The sequence below is a fragment of the Branchiostoma floridae genome, chromosome 5 (assembly GCF_000003815.2).
Source record: "Branchiostoma floridae strain S238N-H82 chromosome 5, Bfl_VNyyK, whole genome shotgun sequence".
NCBI lineage: Eukaryota > Metazoa > Chordata > Leptocardii > Amphioxiformes > Branchiostomatidae > Branchiostoma > Branchiostoma floridae.
Window position 1 is genome coordinate 11,954,770 of NC_049983.1, and position 20,052 is coordinate 11,974,821.

Sequence of the window (20,052 nt, forward strand, 5' to 3'; positions counted from 1 at the left end):
TACTTAGACTTACAGTTAGAATTTTTATTCAGCCTGCTTTCTATTGAAGTAAAAAACCTGCTCGTCCTTATCTAATGAAGGATAAATGTAACATAATCCACTGATCTGATATGTAAGTTGTAACCATTTTGCGCAAAATTAAAGTTTGGCACTGAAAACGAAAGTGTCCTCGTGTATTTCAGTTTTATATTTTTAAACTGTATTGTATCACTTGAATTTTGGCCAAAGTCTACAAAAAGAAATTTAAAAAAATCTCTCCCTACCAAACCTAATTTGTTCAGGACTGAAACAGGAAATGCAACATTTTTTTCGTAGGCTTTATGGTACTTGTGACTTATTTCACTTGAGCTGGTGCCTGTTCAGCAGCAAATTGAAACATGTACAGAGACGGTTAAGTTTCTGCATGTAACCTCATTGATATTTATATTTTAGCTGTTGTATCTCAAATAAAGACAATTCCACAATAAGAGTTTCACGTTTCCATACAGGATATATTTCTACTTTTCAACACCATACCCTACTGAACACTTAATGACAAAAAGTTTGCAGTCGATTACAACAAAAGACTACAAATGATACACTGCAAATTGAAATACATCTTTTAAATCTTTTAGTCTTTAGCAGCACACCAGAACTTTGTTGTCAAAGACTCAAACTGGCAATTTTCATTTCCAAAAATACATCAGTATTGTACAGCACGTGTCTGCAATCTACCTGCAACTATTTCAATTTAAAAGAACAACACCCGTACGCAGTCTTGAAGACCTGTTCACACTTCTATAAAATGTATCACCAGAACCTGATACACCGCTTTGGCAAGTGTACACTGAAGCAGCAAGGCATATAACGTTGGTGGATTCTGTGGAATGACAATACTGTATCTTACATGTATGCATGGTCCTGGACAAGAACAGACAACAAGGCTATCTGTCAAGAGATACTGCTGAATTTTCTGAGACGTCTTCACCTTCCCTGCTCCCCCTTCCCCCAGAACTGGTCACGTCGTTTCTGTGCACGTTCCAGAACAGAGGATGCAATGGACAGGCTTGAGGCCGACCGTTCAGAGATGAGAGACATTCGATCGTCATCTGAAACAAAGATTGTATGAGGTGAATTTCAGAATTGGCCCAGATATGACTTTGAGCCAGCTATTTCTGTAGGCATGAAGAACTGTATCTTGAATTTTATTCACTAAACTAGATAGTGATGGTAAGTTGATGAAGATGGGTTTTACAACTAGATCTCACCTAGATGTGGTGGCGTCATGGGGCGGCCATTCTGTCCCGACGCTGAGACAGGTTGTGTCCTGATACGGGCTGGATAGCGCTGCTCCATCGGAGATCCCGGGGCATACCCATCCTCCCGCAGAGGGTAGGGGTCAGGCGTGGGCTGGCCGGCTGTGGGGGACAGGCTGCGGTACATGTCTGCTACGTGGTAGGTCTTCCCAGCAGGGCGAGAGGGCTTTGGGGCAGGGGCTGACTCTGGGTTGGAGATTTAAATGACCATGTGAATCAACAAAGTCAAACAGGACAGCCTGAAGACAGCACAGCCTGAGACAGTGCTGTCTCCAGTTTTAAATTTTTTTCCATCCCACTCATTGTTGGCCCATGTTGTTGATTTTTCTTGTTAAATGTGTCATTTTAAGCTCATGAAAGTAAATTTTCAACGGTTTCATGTTATAAAGTAAGAATTTTGGGACGGATGGAAATATTGTTTCCGTCCCAAACAAGCAAATTTCCTGGAGACAGCCATGCCCTGAAATGAACTTGAAGGTGACCTATGTTTCTGCTTACCCATCTTGGTGATAATTTGTTTAAACAAATGATAAGTTGTATACAGTAGTCCTACGTCCAACGACTTCTTGAAACAAAGAAGAAGGTCCTTACTTGGCCTGTGAGCTGGCTGTGTCTTGGCAGGACTGGTGTGTTTCCTGGCAGGAGGGGGAGACTTCACCAGCAATGCACCTCCTGGGGAATAAAGGTATAGACAACTTTGGTTAACAAAATGTCCAGCACACTTACATGAGAAGAAATCATACATAACAGACACCTTTCAAGTAGCGGTTTATATTCTCCATGAAGAGGCTCAGTCACGGGGAGAGAGTCTGAATTTTACAGAGGAAAGCGAGCCGGTAAAAATGCAGACTACTACTATTTCCACGACCCAACCTCTACATGGAGAACAGTGTTCAAAACACCAATGCATTGTTGTGGGGACAAGCACATTGAACGAAAACTGTCATTTACTGACCAATAGCAGGTGTGGTTCTGTCGTAGTGATGCCTCCTGACTGGTGCGTGGACCTGCTTCAGCTCCGGGGTGGCCACCCTGCCGTCATCGTCATCGCCCTCTATCAGTGTTGCCGTGGAGGTGTTCTCACTGTAGGACGCTGAGGCGTGGCTGCCCCGCCCCTGGCTGGGGATGCTGCCAATGCTGAGGATACCAGAGGTCTGTACTGTGAGTGTCATCTCCTAATCTAAGTACTGGTACAGGGTTGGACATGTCCACTAGCCCTATTGTCCAGGGCAACTGAAAGTGCTGATTGGGCAAGTGCATGACCTACCCCACTTGTCCAAAGACTTTTCCATTGACTTGAGTGAGATTTTACAGTCATGAAAGAATTCCATTGCTGGAAGTGAACATGCATATGAAAGCGAGAAATTTTGAGCAAGTGAAAAATTGGTTCGGTCAAGTAAATTTTTCACAAATAAGGTTGTACCTTGTGACAGACTCACTCCCGAGTTCACTTTCACTGTCTGTATCCTCCACCACCCGTACCCTTCTTCTGCCAACTACATCCCTTCTATCCCTGTTCCTTCAGTGTGCAAAGATATGCAGAAGAAGCAGTTAGTAGTGTTATTAAAAGTCTTTAAAAGAAAGCACACAATAGCCTGTTAGGATCAGCTCCCTCATTGATTATGACATGCTTTCTTTTTTTCTTATGAGCAGTCATGTGTGTGTCATTTCCTTCTTAAATGGTCCCAGCTTTTGATATTTTATAACTACCACCAAAAGTGGACTGAAAGTTCTACCTTGTAACAGAGTCATTGCCAAGTTCACTATCAGTATCTGAATCCTCTGCCACCTGCACCCTTCTTCTGAATCCTGCATTCCTTCTATTCCTGTTCCTTATGTAACAGACATGTGTATGACAAGGACACAGTGACAAACACCAGTCAGTACTGTTAGTTAGTGATGAGTTAGTGATGACAGACCTTCACTTTCAACATATAGATAGAATGCATTGTTCATTGTCCTCCAATATTCTGTTCCTGTCTACTGTTGCACATGTTTCTCACCTGGATGCCCTGTCCCCTCCCCCTTGCTCGTCCCACGCCAGCTTCCTCTGAACTGGTCGTTTCTCTTCTTCAGGTGAGGAGGATACTGACCTGTGACGTGGGCGTGGCTTCTCAGCAGGATGGGCTGAACGTTTGGGTGGCTCTGATGGTCTCTGATGTCTTCTGTGAAGCACATAAGGTAAAACATGTACATAGGGGAATGCATAGTGTTGTATAAATCCTTTTTAAATCTGCAAAACATTGTAGGGAAAAAGGAACACAGTCAAACTCACAGCCAGGGTTCTGTCCAATGTTCCCCATCTTGCAGGGGTTTAATATATAGATGTATGAATGTTCATGGAGAGGATCAGACATGCAGATACTTTTTCCGTAACTGTATTGCACAATTTGGTCCCAGATATAGGATCAACAGAAAACAGAAAATAACAGTACATTTCTATCACCAATATTTGGTATGACAGAGTAGTTTCCAAACCACATGAGAGACTGTCCTAACCTGGCATGGCCCTTGTCTACAGGATCTGAAGCCAGTGACAGGGCGGACACGGTGCTCTCGCTCTCTGACTGGTCCCACATGTCGTTCTGCCGGGCCATCAGCTGCAGGAGATGGTCGCGGGAGAAGTGTGTCCCGTGGGAGCGCCGGCGGTAGTCGTCAGCTTTCTTACGCAGCTCCATGACCTGGGCAGGGGGAGGGTAGGGAGACAAGGTGTGATACTGGGGATAGCCCAGAGTTGTGTTTTGCAAGGTTTTGCAAAGACAGGTACAAGCTTTAACAAGGTTGCAGAGCTTTCATGCAGCTACTTGAGAACTTTGAGTTTGAGGTCACTTATAAAAGCTTGTAAAACCTCATAGTTGTTTCCATGAATTACATTTTTCCATGAATTACTCATATGGTTCTCCTACATCATGCAAGCATCAGAGCCAGACATATAGGAGGGTCTGCATGGGGAGTCCTGACAACGATTTACGCTGAATTCAAAAGAACCCCCCAACGTATTACGCTAAATCAAGGGAGGCAATTGCGCTAAATCTGGTCGCCTCGCTACGAATTACGTAGATAAGATGGTCTTCCCTACAAATTACGGGAAATAAAAATAGGCTGTCTACGCCTTACATAAAAGAGCATGCAGACCCTCATATAGCTTATTCTTAACTAGAAGTAGCAAGGAAGATTTTATGCTTGAGAGATTATGTACAGTAGTTCCATTAGTAGCTTACTACTATCTTTCTTATTAAATGTTATGAAATTTCCTAAAATTGGGTATGATTTATGCAGTGTTGATAAGGAGAAGAATGGAGGTGCAGTTAGATTTTCATGCAGTGAAAAGACAGGAGGGCTTTTCTACAAACCTCACTGTACCATTCTTTATTATCACTTTGTGCAGGTATGTCCAAGACAGGCTCCTACAGCACACACGGGGGCAGTGCAGGGAGGGGGAAGAAGAACCAAAAATGTTGCCGTGAGCCAAAAATGGTTATGGAGAAAACAATACACCAAGGCCATGTGAGTGTTCAAGCACCGTATGTGGAACAATGTACATGGATACAGACATGCTTCAAGATACACCACCAAAGAGCATGCTGCAAAATGATTTTACACACAGTCACTTCCTTTTCAATTTTTTTTTTCAAATACCTACCTATTTTGAATAGCTATTATGAAAGAGGACCAGGCAGTGCAAATAGTGTAGAACTAGAAGATATGTTCTGGCACTCATCCACGCTTCATATTTACTGGTTATGACTACCATCACTGTACCTAGAGTATCAAATACATTAATGTTGTTCTGTGCAAACCTTTCTAGGCTGTAGGTGTGGTGGGTCAGCACCTCTCCATGTCCCGCCCCTGTACTCAAAACTGGTCGGCGACTTGTAGTTGGAGTGGTACTCTGATCTCCAATTCCTGTTGAAACACACACACACCATCAAATTTAAGATGTATTAGCAGAACAGTAGCAAAATAAATTTGACCCCAAAATCCTTTTCAATTCCTTATGATTTATTAGTTTTCCTAGATTATATCAGACCATCACTATCCACTGTACAGTATGAGTAGAGATTCCCACATGTACTGTGAAAAAGACTGCACACAGCACCCAGAATGTACACTATTCCTACCCCAGCCCAGAATGTGGGAAAAACGGTTGTTGGGGATTTTGTAGGGAAGACCTCAGCAGCCGGGGGTCATCATCAAACGTGACAGCAGGGCTGCCCGCAGGGTGAAGCCTCTCTGGAGACAAGGCTGGAGAAAACCAGAAAACTTCACATCATAAAACAGAAATAACCAACAAAACCTACCAGTTTTTGGGGTGTGGGTTATCTAGCTTGTGGGGCGACTTTTTCAGGTAGCCAAAGTTTTTGATTGGTCGAGGATCGTTCCAGACTACAGGCATGAACTCGGTGGGTTTGCCGGCCGGTGGGAGCCGATCCGGGGAGAGGGCTGAAACACAGCGGGGCACAGTAACTGAGTAAGGTGGGTGGAAGGAAAGGTGTTTCATCTATAAGGACTTACATTAGTTTGAAAATGGATACAGGGTATGACATGTAGCAACAAAATGAGACCTCTATTACAAAGGCATATATCCTTGCATGCAAAGAAAATAATTTTAGTTCTTTAGTGGTCAGTATGCAGCATATAGTATACAGTATAAACAAGGAAAAGGTTACATAGAGACATTGTCATTCCCATTTCTAAAAACATTCAGTCTTTGATAGTAAAAAGAATCAAATCTACTCAAAGAAAAGCAAGAAACTAAAAGAGTGCAAATGTAGGAATCCTACTACTCACATCTAGCCCTCCTCTCTTTTTTTGAGGACTGCAAGAAAGAAGAGAAACCAGCAAATGTAAGTCATCAAATATCTGCATATCTTCAATTCAATGCAACAATCTAACCCACAAGTTCAATCAAAGGTAGATATATTGTGAAAATTACAATGTTGACAACATTTTTCCTCCCTACTTTAGACTTCTTCCTCCTGTCCCTGCTCCTGTCGCTGGACACGCTCTCTGCCACGGCCACACGTTTGGGAACCTTGAACTGCCTGTTGTACTCTGTGGCGCGGGGGATGAGATCAGAGCGGTACGGAGCCATCGCCGGGTTGGAGTTATACACCATCTGAGGACAGGTCAGAAATAGGACGTTACGTTTGTAACTATAACTTGTTACTTCAGTTAAGGGGTGTTGCCCAGTACATATCCAGATCCAGGAGTCTAGCATTGTCATTATAATAATTATTCTCTTAACATCTTAACAGAAACTCTATCATTCTCCAACATATTATATAATAAAAACCAATTTCTCACTGGTAAGACTATTCAAGAAATGGCAATATTCAACATCTTATAGAAAGTAGATGCATCAACATCACTCTATATCCTACATTCACTGCCTGTCAGATTACTATAACTCTGTGGTGAACACAGGTAATAGACTAGAAGTGTACATAAGCCTATTTGTTGTATTTCTATTGCCCAAGCAGCAGCAAAAATCATACCTGGTCTGCTGCCATCACTGGCGACTCATCCTTCAGCTTCTGCTGCTCGTAAAACTGGCGCTGGTACTCAGACAGCATCGTGGGAATCTTCCTGCGATCTGCCTTCACACCAGCCTTCATCTCAAGGGCACGGTTCCGCTGCACAGGAAGGGGCAAAGTTTAAAGGTTGCACAGAGCCAAAGGAGGTAAAACTGCCATGAAAAATGTCTCTGAAGACCCTGTTTGTAGGTGAAAGGTCACCATTACAGACATGCGCAGAATTAGCATTTTGATGCCATTGAAGATGGCTTGCAAAAGTAAGTGTAAGAAGCCTTTTTGTTGGGAAATGTTGGCATTTTGGGGTTGGAAATTATAGGTAGGGGATCTGGCTATTTTATTTTGTGAGAAAAAATAGGCTTTCTACCATGTTTGGAGTGTTTTAGACAGTCTAGACTATGTATAGTTTGGGTGTTATCAGGGAGGTCAAAGGTCACCAGAGTTTCTTATTCTGTTTGTGGGGGCGCATTGCGCCGAACCGAATGTTTTCAAAATCGCCATATGCACTCTTTAGAAGTCAGACTTGCCTGCCAATGTGAGATTTTCACCAACTAAACCTTAGGTAGGTGACTTTTGACATCCTTTTTCCTACATCTTATGCATGCAACAGGTGCCTGGCAGCTATTGGAGGTCTGTACCCTGTAGCCTGATATCATGCCTGACTACATCATGCTTCTTGCAACCCTTCTACTGGTCAGGCACCTTTTGGGGAGGCCCAGTCCGCCTCTGATAGCTAGAGATTGTGTAATACATGTACAGGCCAGCTTGGTATTCTACCCTGTTCTCTCAGGGAAGTCCAATTGGGAAGTCCCCAAACCAAATAAACTAAAACCAAATAAGACTGGATATACATTTAGCTATTTGGTTCAAGATTGAAAGCTGGAAAAGCCTAAGAGTAGCTACTATCTTGTTTTTCGTATCTAAGGCATGCTCTCTTTCTGCAATCCTTCTCTGAATCAGATGATATGGAAATGACAAACAGTATCAATACAGGTAGCAGTACAGAACAGTCTTGAAAGGGCAAAGGCAGCCTTGTATACCCTGTTGCTAAAAAATGCAACAATGTGGAGATAAAAGTAAAACATAAGAGTATGTAGCCTGACACAGAAGGGAGGGAACACTGCACACAAGTCAGATGTGCCCTTCAGACAAGAGCAAGGTCACACACTGCCGTCTTCAAAGCTGCACTGCAACCAGAAAACAACAGACCTTCTCTTTCTTCTCCTCCTTCCCTTCATCTTTTTTTCCACCTTTCTCCTCCTTTCTATCCCCCTGTTTCTGTCTTGCCTTGTCTCCTTGTCCTCTCTCTTTAGTGGGCTTCCTCTCTGGTACTCTCTCCTCTCGCGGCCTCTCCCGTGGCCTCTCAGTCTCACGTGTCTTATCTGGCCGTGGAGCTGGTGGGGTCGGCGGGTCATACTTCTCTTCCAACCTTCTCTTCTCCTCTCTCCTTCTCTTCTCCTTCTCCCTTAGCTTCTTTTCAATCTAGTGACGTTTTGATAGTAGCACAGTTAAGTCTTACAAAGACACTGTATGCGATAAAGCTCCCCTCTAGCCTGGTATCCGGCCATATCATACGTCCAGAGTAAATACGGAGAAAATACGGAGAGGACAGAAGGAATTTGGGAGCTATAAATATAATATGGCTGGATACCAGGGTACCCCTCTTTGTTTACATGTATCTATTTCATCATTGTAAGATCTAGCTATGATTTCAGTAACATAAATACATTTCTTTTCACATCCTCCAGAATTGCGTTGCAGTGAATAGAAGTCTCTTCTGGCTATTATACAAGACTGGTCAAAAACTCGTGGTGGTAGACTTTACATTTACTACAACATGTTGCTATTCCATCATACATGAGCATCCTAACAAACCTACCTAAGAAAAGTCCACTTACCTTGTAAGTCTTCATTTTCTCGAGTGACTCTCGCACTTTCTCGGTGACAGGTGGGTCCTTGGATATCACCACGTCAGGTGGCTGGAGGGGGTCCTCCCACTCGAGCGCAAACGGAACGGTTGGCGCATACGTTCCCACACGCTTCTTGGCTTGCATCTGGGGTTCATGCAGGATACCTGATAGGACAAGAGTGAATGTATTAAAGACACAACAGTCAGATAGATATCCTCTTTTCAGAGTGATCATGATAAAGCATACATCATGCATTGGCCTGAAACTATCAAAGTACACTCAACATTGTCTTGAACAAGAACAGTAGTATACATGAAAGACAACAATGGAGAGCATCATCCTATCTTGGAGTGCTGCATTCAAAACCACGCAACAAATATCCTGAGAAGAACCATGGTAACATTAAAAACTTGTAACATTAAGAAGGAAGATAACAAGACCGGTCGAGATATGGACTAAGCATTAGCAAGCTTCTACCAAACAGGATTCCATGTAAAACAACAATATAGCACTGGAAATTCTGTAGAAAACCCCATGTAAAACCACAGTGTAATTGTGTGAATGGGTAAAAGGCTGTAACGGTTGTCATTTTACCAGAGGGGGATTGATCCACCCGCTTCTTTGACTGCAGCTTTGGTTCATGAAGAGGGCCTGGGAAGGTGGCAAAGTTAACCCACATGATTGTGTAGCAGAGTAAAGCAAGTTGTTTAACGGGCTTGGATCCTCCCAGACCTTAAAGCCTTGTTGTTAAGTGCAGTGCTTGTTGCTCATGGCATTCATGCACAATCAAGAGCCTACCCGTTTGTCTGATCTGTTTCAAGACACAAATTTCAATAGCATTCAAGTGTACCGAAATGCAAAAAGTGCATGCTGCATAAGTGCATATTATAAATCACTCGTGCATATCAAAATGATTAATCTTAGCTGTGCAATGTGCAGTGATGATGACTGTGATCAGTGCTTAGAAAGTATTTGATTACAGTCGTGACAATGTTTTGCTACATCAAGGTTATAAGCTGCTGAGGCCGATAATTTAGTGCCCACCATGCACTACAAGTTGTGCTAACACTAAGACATGCTAAGTGATAAGCAGGTGCATTACCAGAGGGTTGGGGAGCCACGCGCTTCTTAGACTGCAGAGGTGGTTCCTGAAGGATGCCTGAGTGTGATGACATGGGGGGTAGGGGTCATTTTGGGGTTTTACATATAAACAGGACAGGATGGGAATGTTTTGCATGTTTTGTGAGATGGTATTCTTTTTGTAACAGCCGGAAACACACAAATTTGACAAAATGCCCTACACTCAGTCGTAGACGTCATATATTTTTTAGATACAATTTTCTGTTTTTAAGGTTTACTACACTAGTTTTAATGATATGCCTGTATTTCTTTGATTCATATCTGATTTATCAGCCAACGTACCCAGCTCTGCGGACCGTAGCCCCGCCTCCCTGGCCAGCTCCTCCCTGGTTGGTTGGTATGCCGCTGACTTGCGAGACTCCAGCCATTTGTAATTAGTGTCATATTCTGAATGACCCTGGGGGAAAGATAATAGTCTTGTTAATTAAGAAGGACCATATCCACTGAGTGACTCCATACTTCGACTGAATTGTCATATCATATGTAATAATGTATACATATTTAATAGTAAGGATGGTAAAAAGGCCCTAAAAACATATATCTAGCTTTACAATCTCTAAGTCCTTTACTACATCTGCGTATAGCTCAACTCAAGTCACAATGAAACACATTTAGCCTTGCAACATTTCCTCCTGTCTATTTTCTTTGGTTTTGAAGTATAGTAAGTGAATGTGTCACAATTGCCAATTGTGAATGGTGGTGGTGTTTTTTTATAAAGAAACACAAGTCACACTGAAAGTATTCCCATGTTTTTAGTTGTGAGTTCTAAGATGCCATTGGCAAGGCAACACCTTTGTGATTAGTGTTCCTTGGATACAGTTGACGTAGTAATTGCACACCTGGCTGTAGGTGCTGTAACATGTTTCCCTTGAAGTACTAGAGCTAGCAACTTTGTTTTATAAGAATTTCTGCAAGGACCATTATTCTCTACCTTGAATTTTTGCTTGAAAGTCATTGGATATATCCAACTCCAATTATAACATTAACATTTTCAGAAAATCCCCTTTCTTTAGCCTTTGTCTTGCATTACGTTACAGTCATATGTTTCACTAAGTTGTCTTACCTGTTATATCCAGCATAAAGGTAACAAATAAACCAGTTCTAAATGGCACTTATTAGATATCAGTGAGTTGTGACATTATAAACATAAAGGAAAACAAACTAATGGCCTCTTATTGATGGCTTCAGTTTTGACCAACATTGAGGTCATCAGCATCATCTATGGTTCAAAACTTTCATGTTAGGAAATCAATGAAATACACAATAATAACTGCTTATTACATTTTTGGGGTTAGAAAATATAAAGAAAATATTTCCATTTCAAAGCTTTATGATTTTCTTTCCTTCTAGTTACAAAGTTTTTGTCTTCCCTATTCAGACAGGTACAGGTTATGTTAGTTGTCTTGTTTCACCAGGTAACCAACAGAAGCAACAGGTGGTTTTCCCAACCTCATCTGTCTCTCACATTCCCCTCTCCCAGAATGTATCACCTTCTGCATGTTGTCTTATTATTACATGGGCAGGTTCTATCATAATGACAATGATATGTTCGTTGTAATGTTCAATGTCACACCAATGAGGATAGTCTGTACCGACAGGTTCATGAATAATTAATCATAGATCACTTCAGAGTTTGGCGGGTTTATTGTCTGGTTTCTAACATAAACACAGTCAGCTTCTCTGGATTTATCCTAATCTGCCAGTGGGTTTCAGACTTCAGACAGGGGACTATTATTGAGTATATCATAACATACCCAAAAAATAAACAATTGTTAAAGTTCAAGGTGACGCTTTCATGTCACCTCAACAAAACTATGTACGACATATGTACGTGCTGTTGCCATCCAACTTACAACTTGCATGAGAAGACATAATTTGTGGAATCTTGGCCTCTGCAGGTGACAACACTAAAGAATATGTTCTTGTCTTTCCTAAAATTATCTACAAGTAAAACATCCAAGAAGGTTACTCCAAGTTAACGTTACATGTATCTTTCTTGAAAGGTGGGAGTTCCGACTGTAGAACTTTGCAATCCTTGTAGCATTTTTACGAGATTTTCTCTGTACGTGCATGCCTGCAAAAGGTACTCATGGTAACTCCGCAGTGATATCGGCACACACAAAACCCTGCCTGGAGGCTGGTTGTCTTGGGTTAAATATAACCTCACAACAAAAGCTGCAAGGTGGGGAGGGTGATCAGGTGTCTCCAAGCTTCTGGAACTTACCTTGAACCTCACGGGCATGGTTTTCTTCGTTCCTTAGGATCTCTGTGCCTCTCTGTGCGTGGAGATGTTGTCTATTGATAAGCTTGTGAGTACCTGGGAGTAGATTCTGAGCTGAAGAGGGCGTCAGAACTGGTGATCTCCCATTCAAAACAAACTCAGCCGGGACAACAACGCTTTCGTACGCGCCTTGGCGTCCCTACCACCCGCACATGCGCAGTTCAACATAAGGAGCGACCCCTTGTGATTATAAGCAGAAGTGAACAAAGAAAAGCTAACGTTATCCAGGAAAGAAATGCTAAATACCTTTTGGATTCGCTCCATAGTTCTGGGCACATGCATGATAAAAACAGTCAATATTGTGACTCAGATAAAAGGATGTAGATTACGCAGGAGTTTATCCAGAAAAAAACACACACGTGATTCTCATTATTAATGCTATGCGGAATTTAGCTCTGTCTACTTTTCGTCCGCGCGCCTGATACTCTGCCTTGCACTTGGCAGTGGGGTATTAAAGTAAAACTAGCAAAGCTGGCACCCAGGCTACCGAAAATCATCATAGAAACAAATTAACTTTTGACACGTTAAGATATTGTTTCCTTACTCGTTAGATGGATTTGGTTACTTGAATATTGTCATTTGATTATTGAAAATCGAGCCCTCTAACAAGCTATCAGATATTTTCTTTTGACGGCATATTTACAAAGTGACGTCATTAAGTGGGATTTTCTTACACTATATCCTTGCTCCCCATCTCCTTTGTAATGATGCAGTATTGCATGTAGGTTGCTTATGAGAAGTTTGATAGGTCGACACATTTAAAGAGAATTTTTATTAACGGACATCACTTGCTATTGGTCCTATATTTACAACAGAGGTGTTTAAAAGACAGACAGACAGACAAACAAACAAACAAACAAAAACGTGACATCCACCTTTATCAAATCTGTTCAATGATCAGAAAATTGATAAGTCTTATTCCACTTCACACACTGTAAACACACGTGCACACGATATTGCCGTCGTTATTGATTAGTCATCTTTTAAGTTTGAAGAAAAGCTGATGAATGTCTGAAAACTGGATTCTACGAAACATGAAATAATTCTCCAAAGTGAAATGGACGGCATGAGAGCATAATTAAGCCGAGAGTAGCTGAAATGTTCTGTGCTACCTCATGGTCACCATGACTTGCCTTCATGTTGCCAGGGTAATGAATGCAGTAAGTTTTGTTGACGAAAAATACATGGTCTTTACCATGAGCACGAATCTCTTTTGCAGGCTTACCGAGCGCAAAATTTGTTTCAAACAGGGAAGTTGTGATGAGTATGAAATGATAGCTCTGGGGTCGGTATGGTAAGTTTTACAGCTCTCCCTTCGGACTTTTAGGGCGACGAGCTCCTCCACTTGAAGATTCATTGAACCCTTCGCCACTTGTGTCTGTGGAAACAGAAACGAGTGATCAGGCATAAATCAATTTCTGTCAGCTGAAATTTAGGGTAATTTCTTATGAATTCTATGTAATGATATAATATTGGAATCAATGATAGTTGAGATGGAAACACGAGTTTACTACTCCGTCAACGATTTTCTTTGAGAGGGCCTAATAGGTTTAACATAAGACACTTCCAAACGGCTCCAGTACTTACCGATATAGGTGCAAGTCTCTGTCTCGGAGTCCTGCCCCGGGCAGGCCTGTCCACCGTTTTGGGGGGCCGGGTTGGTGCAGGTCCGTTGGCGGGTACGTTGCCCTGACCCATCCGACTCAGCACTGCATGCCGTCCATGGTCCCCAGCATGCCCAGTTACCGTGGATGGCGGCACCTGCGTATACCAGATATTCATTCATTCTAGTCTATTTTAATAAAGCATTTCAGAATTCTAAAAGACGCGATGCAAAGTTACCTCTCTTCATATAAGCTTAACATAATAATAACTTACTTTTTTTAAATAATGTGACGTGTACAGCATTTTGTAAGACGTGTAAAACGTGAACGGAAATAAAGGCAACAGCGAAGGACACACACACACACGCACGCACACACACACACACACACACACACACACACACATACACATACACACACAGTCAAACACACACACACACACGCCCATTTATCTATCGCTCTATCTATCGATCCATCTATCGATCTAACGTTAGCTACTAGTATCTTTCGATTGTTTTTTTGTTTTGTTTTGCCGTATACTTACCGACATTATCTATCTGCGTGCCCTGTTCACAGGAGATGCCGAAAGTCCCCGCCTTGCAGACGCAGACACAGTCCGTCCCGATCAGGAGAGCTTGGCCGTTGTTCTGGCATGGGCTACACTTACAGGAGTGATACGAATTCAGGTAGTCTACAAGGGCTTGCTCCAAGTTACGGCGTTTTCTGTCGGCTTGTGGAATGCCCACAACCAGCTCTGAAATCGGCGTAATCTGATGAAAAAAATACATATCGGCTTTTTTTATTTTTTTGCTGGTACATGGATTTTAAACATTTTTACAGGGAAGAAAAGAACTATAAATCAAGTTTTATCAACCTGCATGGACGAACTTCCGGAGAGGCTGAATGACTGAGAATTTTGAGACCCAGCTTCCAACACAAGTAGTCATGAGCATCTATAACGTTAGCTATTAGTTTGTAGGTCGACTACCTCGTAGCGGATGATGGCGGGATTCCGCTTGACGTCCTGGATCCACGCCTCGTACTTCTCCGGGATCGGACCGTTAGCGAACGCCAGCTGGCCAGCCTTCTCTGAGGACCCGCCTTTCACATAGGAGAAGGACTCGGATGCCGACAAGGTAAAACTCCCTGTGACCACACAAAAGCTTTGACTCAGGTCTTCTTGTTTCTAAATGCTTAAGTAGTCCCGATGTACTTCTAATTACTCTCCAAGCAGAGTTGGGTAAAAAAAAAAACTGTACAAAATATAAAAACCCGACAAAACGACTAAAACAGTAAAAAACAGCCGAAGTCGAAGCATTATTGTCTCAATCTGAGACCGTGGATTGAGTATATTGCAAAGACCGTGATAAAATAGCCCGGATGACTGGACTAAAGGCACAATATTTGACGTGGAGGCCAAATAACAGACATGGTATCATACCGCTGTTCTTTTGTGATAGTGCGTTGTCTTTGCACCTGCTGCCGCTAGCACTGCCAGAAAACGAGAAGAATGAGGCCTTGGCTTCCGCACTCAGACACGACTTCTGCTCCTCTTCCGACAGACCTGAAAATTGCAATAAAGAAAACAAACAAACAAATAGATAAACAACACGGTACTGAAGTTTAGAATTAACATGGTGATCTATTGTTGTTTATAAGGAAACTTTTCTTAAGCGCACGTACCTGAGTGTTGCAAGTCTGCCCTTGTGTAACGGTACACGAACTCGTACTGGCCGCCAAGGCTCCCTGACGAAAAGTAATGCGTGCCGAAGTCCTCAATAAGGAACCTGTAAACGCACAGAGTATGAGTTTGCATTTAGACTAACAGTTTCCCATAAAGTTTTTCTTTAAATGTAAAGCTTTCATTTGTTGTATGGTTAAAACACTCGCGATCGTTTGAACGATAATGATACGAATGTCTACTGTAATCACTCCAGGCAATGTCATTCTGTTGCAATATTCTTCATTGGAAGTTTGCACCAATGATCTAAGTAAATTTGCTTCAGAACCGTCAAGGGGGCCATCTGAATCCCCTACCTATAGTCCAGGTAGTGGTAATACAGAGGCAGGTCCCGTATTCTCCGTAGGAAGTAGTCGGATGGCTCCAGCTCGCTTCTACGCATTCGGAACTGGGCAAGCTCCACAGTGTTCATCACTGTAAGATATTACATAGTATTTCGCACTGAAGTACCGTTTACTGACACAGGATATTTACATATCGTGATGGTACCTTCGTATCTCTTTTACATCTTAACATCTACAACTAATGTTGTTTGTTGTGTAATAGTGCTTGTCATATACACAAACGGAACCGTCCTTGTTTCCATGTTGAAAGGCATGAAACATTACTGCTGTAGGGTTCTGTAATTCATTGGCCAACAATTCACAAATGACAAATCACACTGACCCTTGAAGTACTTGGAGTCAATTCGCTGAGCCGATTGGACAACGTCGTGGGTCATACGTGACTGGCTGTGTGACACACCACCACTAGCCTTGATGACCAGGAAATTGGCGGAGCCTCCGACCTTAACGTTACGCTGTGAGTTTGTTCTCTCTTCCCGATAGTATTCTTCCGCACTGTTGTAGACGGTGGTTGTGAAAGAGTTGTCCGCAAGAACCTGACGATGAATTAGAATTAACAATGACTTGGCATTTTTTATCAGAGTTATTGAGTTTTTGTAAATTTTAACATCTGGTATGGAGAAAAGTGTCAATACCCTTTATGCTCAGCCAAAGCTTCAATCTGACTTCAATTCAGTAATAGAGTCCAGTACAAAATCTGTTAATGCCGAAACTAATGATGAATATGGCACATTTCATACCCTACCTAACCATGCGGTGATTTTAGTTTACAAGTATTATAAGAGGTCCATTGTAGGATGAGATGGATTACACCACGAACCAGGTCAAACCATATTGTTCTTTAAGGTATATTTACCTGGAAACGATAGTTTTGCACGTTTTCAGGCAGTCGGAAACTCTTTCCGTGGTCTCCGCTATAAACAGTGTCACATGTTCCACCGTACAGTCTGTTGTCCAGCACATTCCCCGAAACAGCACCATTCAGAATGTTGTACCTAGGAAAGCGTCCATGTGAGGTCAGTACTTGGATACCATATTATTACATTCATTATTACACGTGTAATGTCTCCAGTAACAGTAAGTCATAGATCTAGATCTAGAGGAACTGATCGTCTGACAAAGTACTGTATTCAAGAAATACTTCCAGATGAACTGTTGAAATAAAAATTGCTTTTGATAAGATACAGCCAATAAACTATTCAATACATCTGAAGTTACCTGATAACGCATGCAAAGAATGTGTGCATTTAGATGGTATCACCCGTGACTATTTCCTTTCTAATTCATGATAATATTTCCAAAATATATATCTGTAACGAAATTGCCAGTCCTCACCCGCTTCCAGCAAATGCTATGTTGGGAATGGCATCAAACCTCTGACCGTCGCAGACATCGAAGATTCTGTCACAGTCGCGCTCATCGGAGTAGTCCCCGCAGTCATTGTCGCCATTACACGTCTGGATCTTAGGAATGCACCGCTCTGAAACAGCAAAAACAACAGCGTCATTCCTTTGCGTGGACCTTTCATATGAAGCTGGTACGGAGAATTCCCTCTTTAGTCAAGGTCATCCGTCCATCATCAGTAAGATTTGACTAGCTCTTTCCTCAAACTTGATAACTTTTCCCATGCATGCATGCGCAGAGGACGCATCCTTGAACAAAAGCCATTCCGTGTGTTTATTCATGTTCGCAATTCAACAAACTGCAATGAACGCAGATGAAACACATGACTGCAAAACCTACTCTCCAAGCAGAGGTTAGGCTCCGGCTGTTTTTTAACGTTTTTTTTAGTCGTATTTATCGGGCTTTCTATTTTGTCATTTTTCTTGAAGTACGCCAGCCAAACAAGTTTTGACACAGCAAGATAAAATACAAAATAGAAAGCCCGATAAAAGCGACCAAAATAAAACGTTAAAATAACAGCCGGGGCCTAACCTCTGCTTGGAGAGTATGCAAAACCCCCGTTTCAAGGAAGTCATAACCTCTGTGACTGTCTCTTTTTTTAATCCAATTTGGCATCACCATGATTAACCTCATGGCGAATAGTGTCAGGTCATAAATAAAGCTTAAGTTTCTATTAGAACTTGCACAAATCTGACTGTGTATATGATGCTCACTGTTCTGACAAGTAAACTTCTCTTCCCCGCAGGAGTCTGATGGCGGGCAGACCTCATTTGTGGCGCAGGGGCGAGTCTCGTACAGATCAACTGGGCAGTCGTGTCCCTTAAACTGGGAGGGTCGGACTACCAGCCTGGTCCGTTCCTAAGTATAGATATACTGTACATTTCACTGTTATTGTGATAACATGCTATACATATGGAAAGAAACATTAAAGTGTGTTCAGTCGGACATGTAACGTTACTATTGATTCGTTTGAAGAGCCATTGTGAATAATTACACACACAATGAAGAACTTAGGTCTGAAACATTTATATATATTCTCATTTACATACAATTGAAATACCTGTTGATTAGGAGAGGGCAAAGTTCCAAACAAACTGGCACGCATGATGTACGTATGTTTGCGCTTCTGCTGCACTACAAATGGCCACAGGCATGCTAGACAGCGACATAAATTGTAACTTTAATCAACGCGTAATACACAAATTGACTAGCACTGTCACAATAACACCGGCTATTTAAATTCAGACTACCAGGCAAAAAGCTGAACACACAGAAAGTGTATGTGACAAAAACATTTTTTTTCTTTCTGTTGGCATGGATGACATCATTTTTATAAACGATTTATAGTCTTCTGTACTTTCATGCCGTTTCACAGCTACTGCAAGAGCTCCACATTCCCAGAGTGACTGTCATCTACCTGTTTCCGCTCACATGGGTCACACTTGGTCCAGTTTCCGAAGTCCGCAACAGTACAGTCTAAAGGGCAGGTCTGGGTGTTACAGGGCCGGAGCTCGGTCAGTGCGGGACAGCCGCTACCACCATGGGCTGGGTGAACAGTGATGCTTCGTTGGCGCGTCTGGCTTCCTCCCTTACATGAGCTAAACATACACAATATGTTCTTTCGATGAATAGCATGCTGGTGCTTGCCATGTAAAATACGGGTTTAGATTTACTTGAACCATGGACATTAACAAATTCATTAAAGAGCATAACCTTGATTTACTTGGTTACAACACTGATAGGCACATCTCTATGATATAGCTCCAAAACGTGCAATCTTCATATGAACCGTTCAAAAACAAGATAAGAAAGCTACTCACGCGGAGCATGTTGACCAAGGAGACCACTGCCCCACCTGGCAGTGAACTGGCGGGGGCGGTGGCCGCCGGCGTCGACGTCTGCGCCGCCAACCGTCCGACGGCACAGTCAACAGGGCCGCCACAGCCACAAAAAGGCACACACGGCTTATAAACCTCATTCTGTGGTAACAACAACGGGCATTTTTAAAAACAAAACTTCTGCAGATGTTTGCAGCGTCATTCATATGTGCAGGTTCTGAGTCCGGTCATGTTCTTTTCCCAGATAACCCATCGTTTGCCTGAGGAAGTGAAACTACAAATTTCCACAGTGACACGAATACGTCCTTCGCAGCTACCTCAACAAGCGATCAAGCAATCAGTGTTTTGTTCTGAAAACCAGAGCATGTCATATTCAACATGTATGTACGAACAAGAGGAAAACGTAGAAGTAAGTCAAAGCAATTCCGATTCATCCAAGTGATTGAACAACGCATACACAGTGGTGCTAGCTACGGTTCTGGTTGCATAGTAAATCTAACAGATCGGTCACCTCTATGGTAGAAGTATGGATTTCTAATATGTCGGAATTACTGCACAGTTGATTTATGCAAATAACAGGAAGTTGACAGTTTTGAGACACATCAATATAACAATGACAACAACGATATAGTGATAACAGTGAAGAAATGAAGAAATACTCAAGAAGTGTTACAAAACTTTCCTGAACGTCGGACTCTTGCCACGATGAAGGCTTCACAGTTTGTCCCTTCTTAGACACGGGTGTGCTATAATAAGGGGAATGCAATGGTGCACGTGGAGTCGTCCTATTGGATGGTGCTTTTACCAACATTGGGAAATTACTTAATTATGTCATGGTCAGTCATGGTCATCACAATGGGGTTGGAAATCCCCCACTGCCGGTCATAGCAGAGAGCATGATGGTCTGTAAACAGTATGAGTCACAGCCTTTTTGTTGTGACCACGTGCACAACAACAATGG

The 20,052-nt window shown here is 42.3% G+C and overlaps 2 protein-coding genes across 9 annotated transcripts; both read right to left on the reverse strand.

The window, feature by feature from the left end:
- Positions 1-470: 470 nt before the first annotated feature.
- LOC118415223 (nuclear protein MDM1-like) lies at positions 471-12,316 on the reverse strand. Of its 8 annotated transcripts, none has more exons than XM_035819625.1 (19): positions 12,104-12,315; positions 10,162-10,276; positions 9,842-9,898; positions 9,334-9,390; positions 8,728-8,903; positions 8,039-8,311; positions 6,794-6,931; positions 6,259-6,414; positions 6,087-6,114; positions 5,417-5,540; positions 5,096-5,201; positions 4,649-4,702; positions 3,795-3,976; positions 3,299-3,460; positions 2,719-2,814; positions 2,251-2,432; positions 1,887-1,967; positions 1,248-1,481; positions 471-1,088 (listed from the first exon to the last, which is right to left on the reverse strand). In XM_035819625.1, exons 1-19 carry the CDS (start codon positions 12,119-12,121, stop codon positions 964-966), a joined length of 2,364 nt encoding a protein of 787 aa, XP_035675518.1. In that variant the 5' UTR covers positions 12,122-12,315; the 3' UTR covers positions 471-963. The 8 variants fall into 8 exon arrangements, with proteins under 8 accessions (XP_035675518.1, XP_035675524.1, XP_035675517.1 ...); XM_035819631.1 differs by lacking the exon at positions 5,417-5,540 and adding an exon at positions 5,597-5,738 and having other exon boundaries at positions 8,117-8,311; positions 12,104-12,314; XM_035819624.1 differs by lacking the exon at positions 5,417-5,540 and adding an exon at positions 5,597-5,738 and having other exon boundaries at positions 12,104-12,314.
- A 723-nt stretch (positions 12,317-13,039) lies between these two features.
- On the reverse strand, positions 13,040-19,554 carry LOC118415174 (complement component C6-like). The gene is made up of 13 exons (XM_035819555.1): positions 19,074-19,554; positions 18,671-18,851; positions 17,967-18,111; positions 17,185-17,329; positions 16,706-16,844; positions 16,172-16,385; positions 15,802-15,919; positions 15,448-15,551; positions 15,206-15,328; positions 14,753-14,910; positions 14,309-14,534; positions 13,748-13,921; positions 13,040-13,538 (listed from the first exon to the last, which is right to left on the reverse strand). Exons 1-13 carry the CDS (start codon positions 19,295-19,297, stop codon positions 13,462-13,464), a joined length of 2,028 nt encoding a protein of 675 aa, XP_035675448.1. The 5' UTR covers positions 19,298-19,554; the 3' UTR covers positions 13,040-13,461.
- Between the last annotated feature and the right edge of the window lie 498 nt (positions 19,555-20,052).

Coding starts and splice junctions, on each gene's coding strand:
- LOC118415223 (XM_035819624.1), bottom strand. Junction 9,899..10,161: donor GCTACGGTCCGCAGAGCTGG/GTACGTTGGCTG, acceptor CATCACACTCAG/GCATCCTTCAGGAACCACCT. Junction 5,739..6,086: donor AAAAGAGAGGAGGGCTAGAT/GTGAGTAGTAGG, acceptor GCTGTGTTTCAG/CCCTCTCCCCGGATCGGCTC.
- LOC118415174 (XM_035819555.1), bottom strand. CDS start 19,297: ATGAATGACGCTGCAAACATCTGCAGAAGTTTTGTTTTTAAAAATGCC. Junction 15,329..15,447: donor GGCAGACTTGCAACACTCAG/GTACGTGCGCTT, acceptor TGCAATTTTCAG/GTCTGTCGGAAGAGGAGCAG. Junction 13,922..14,308: donor CACGCAGATAGATAATGTCG/GTAAGTATACGG, acceptor TGGTATACGCAG/GTGCCGCCATCCACGGTAAC.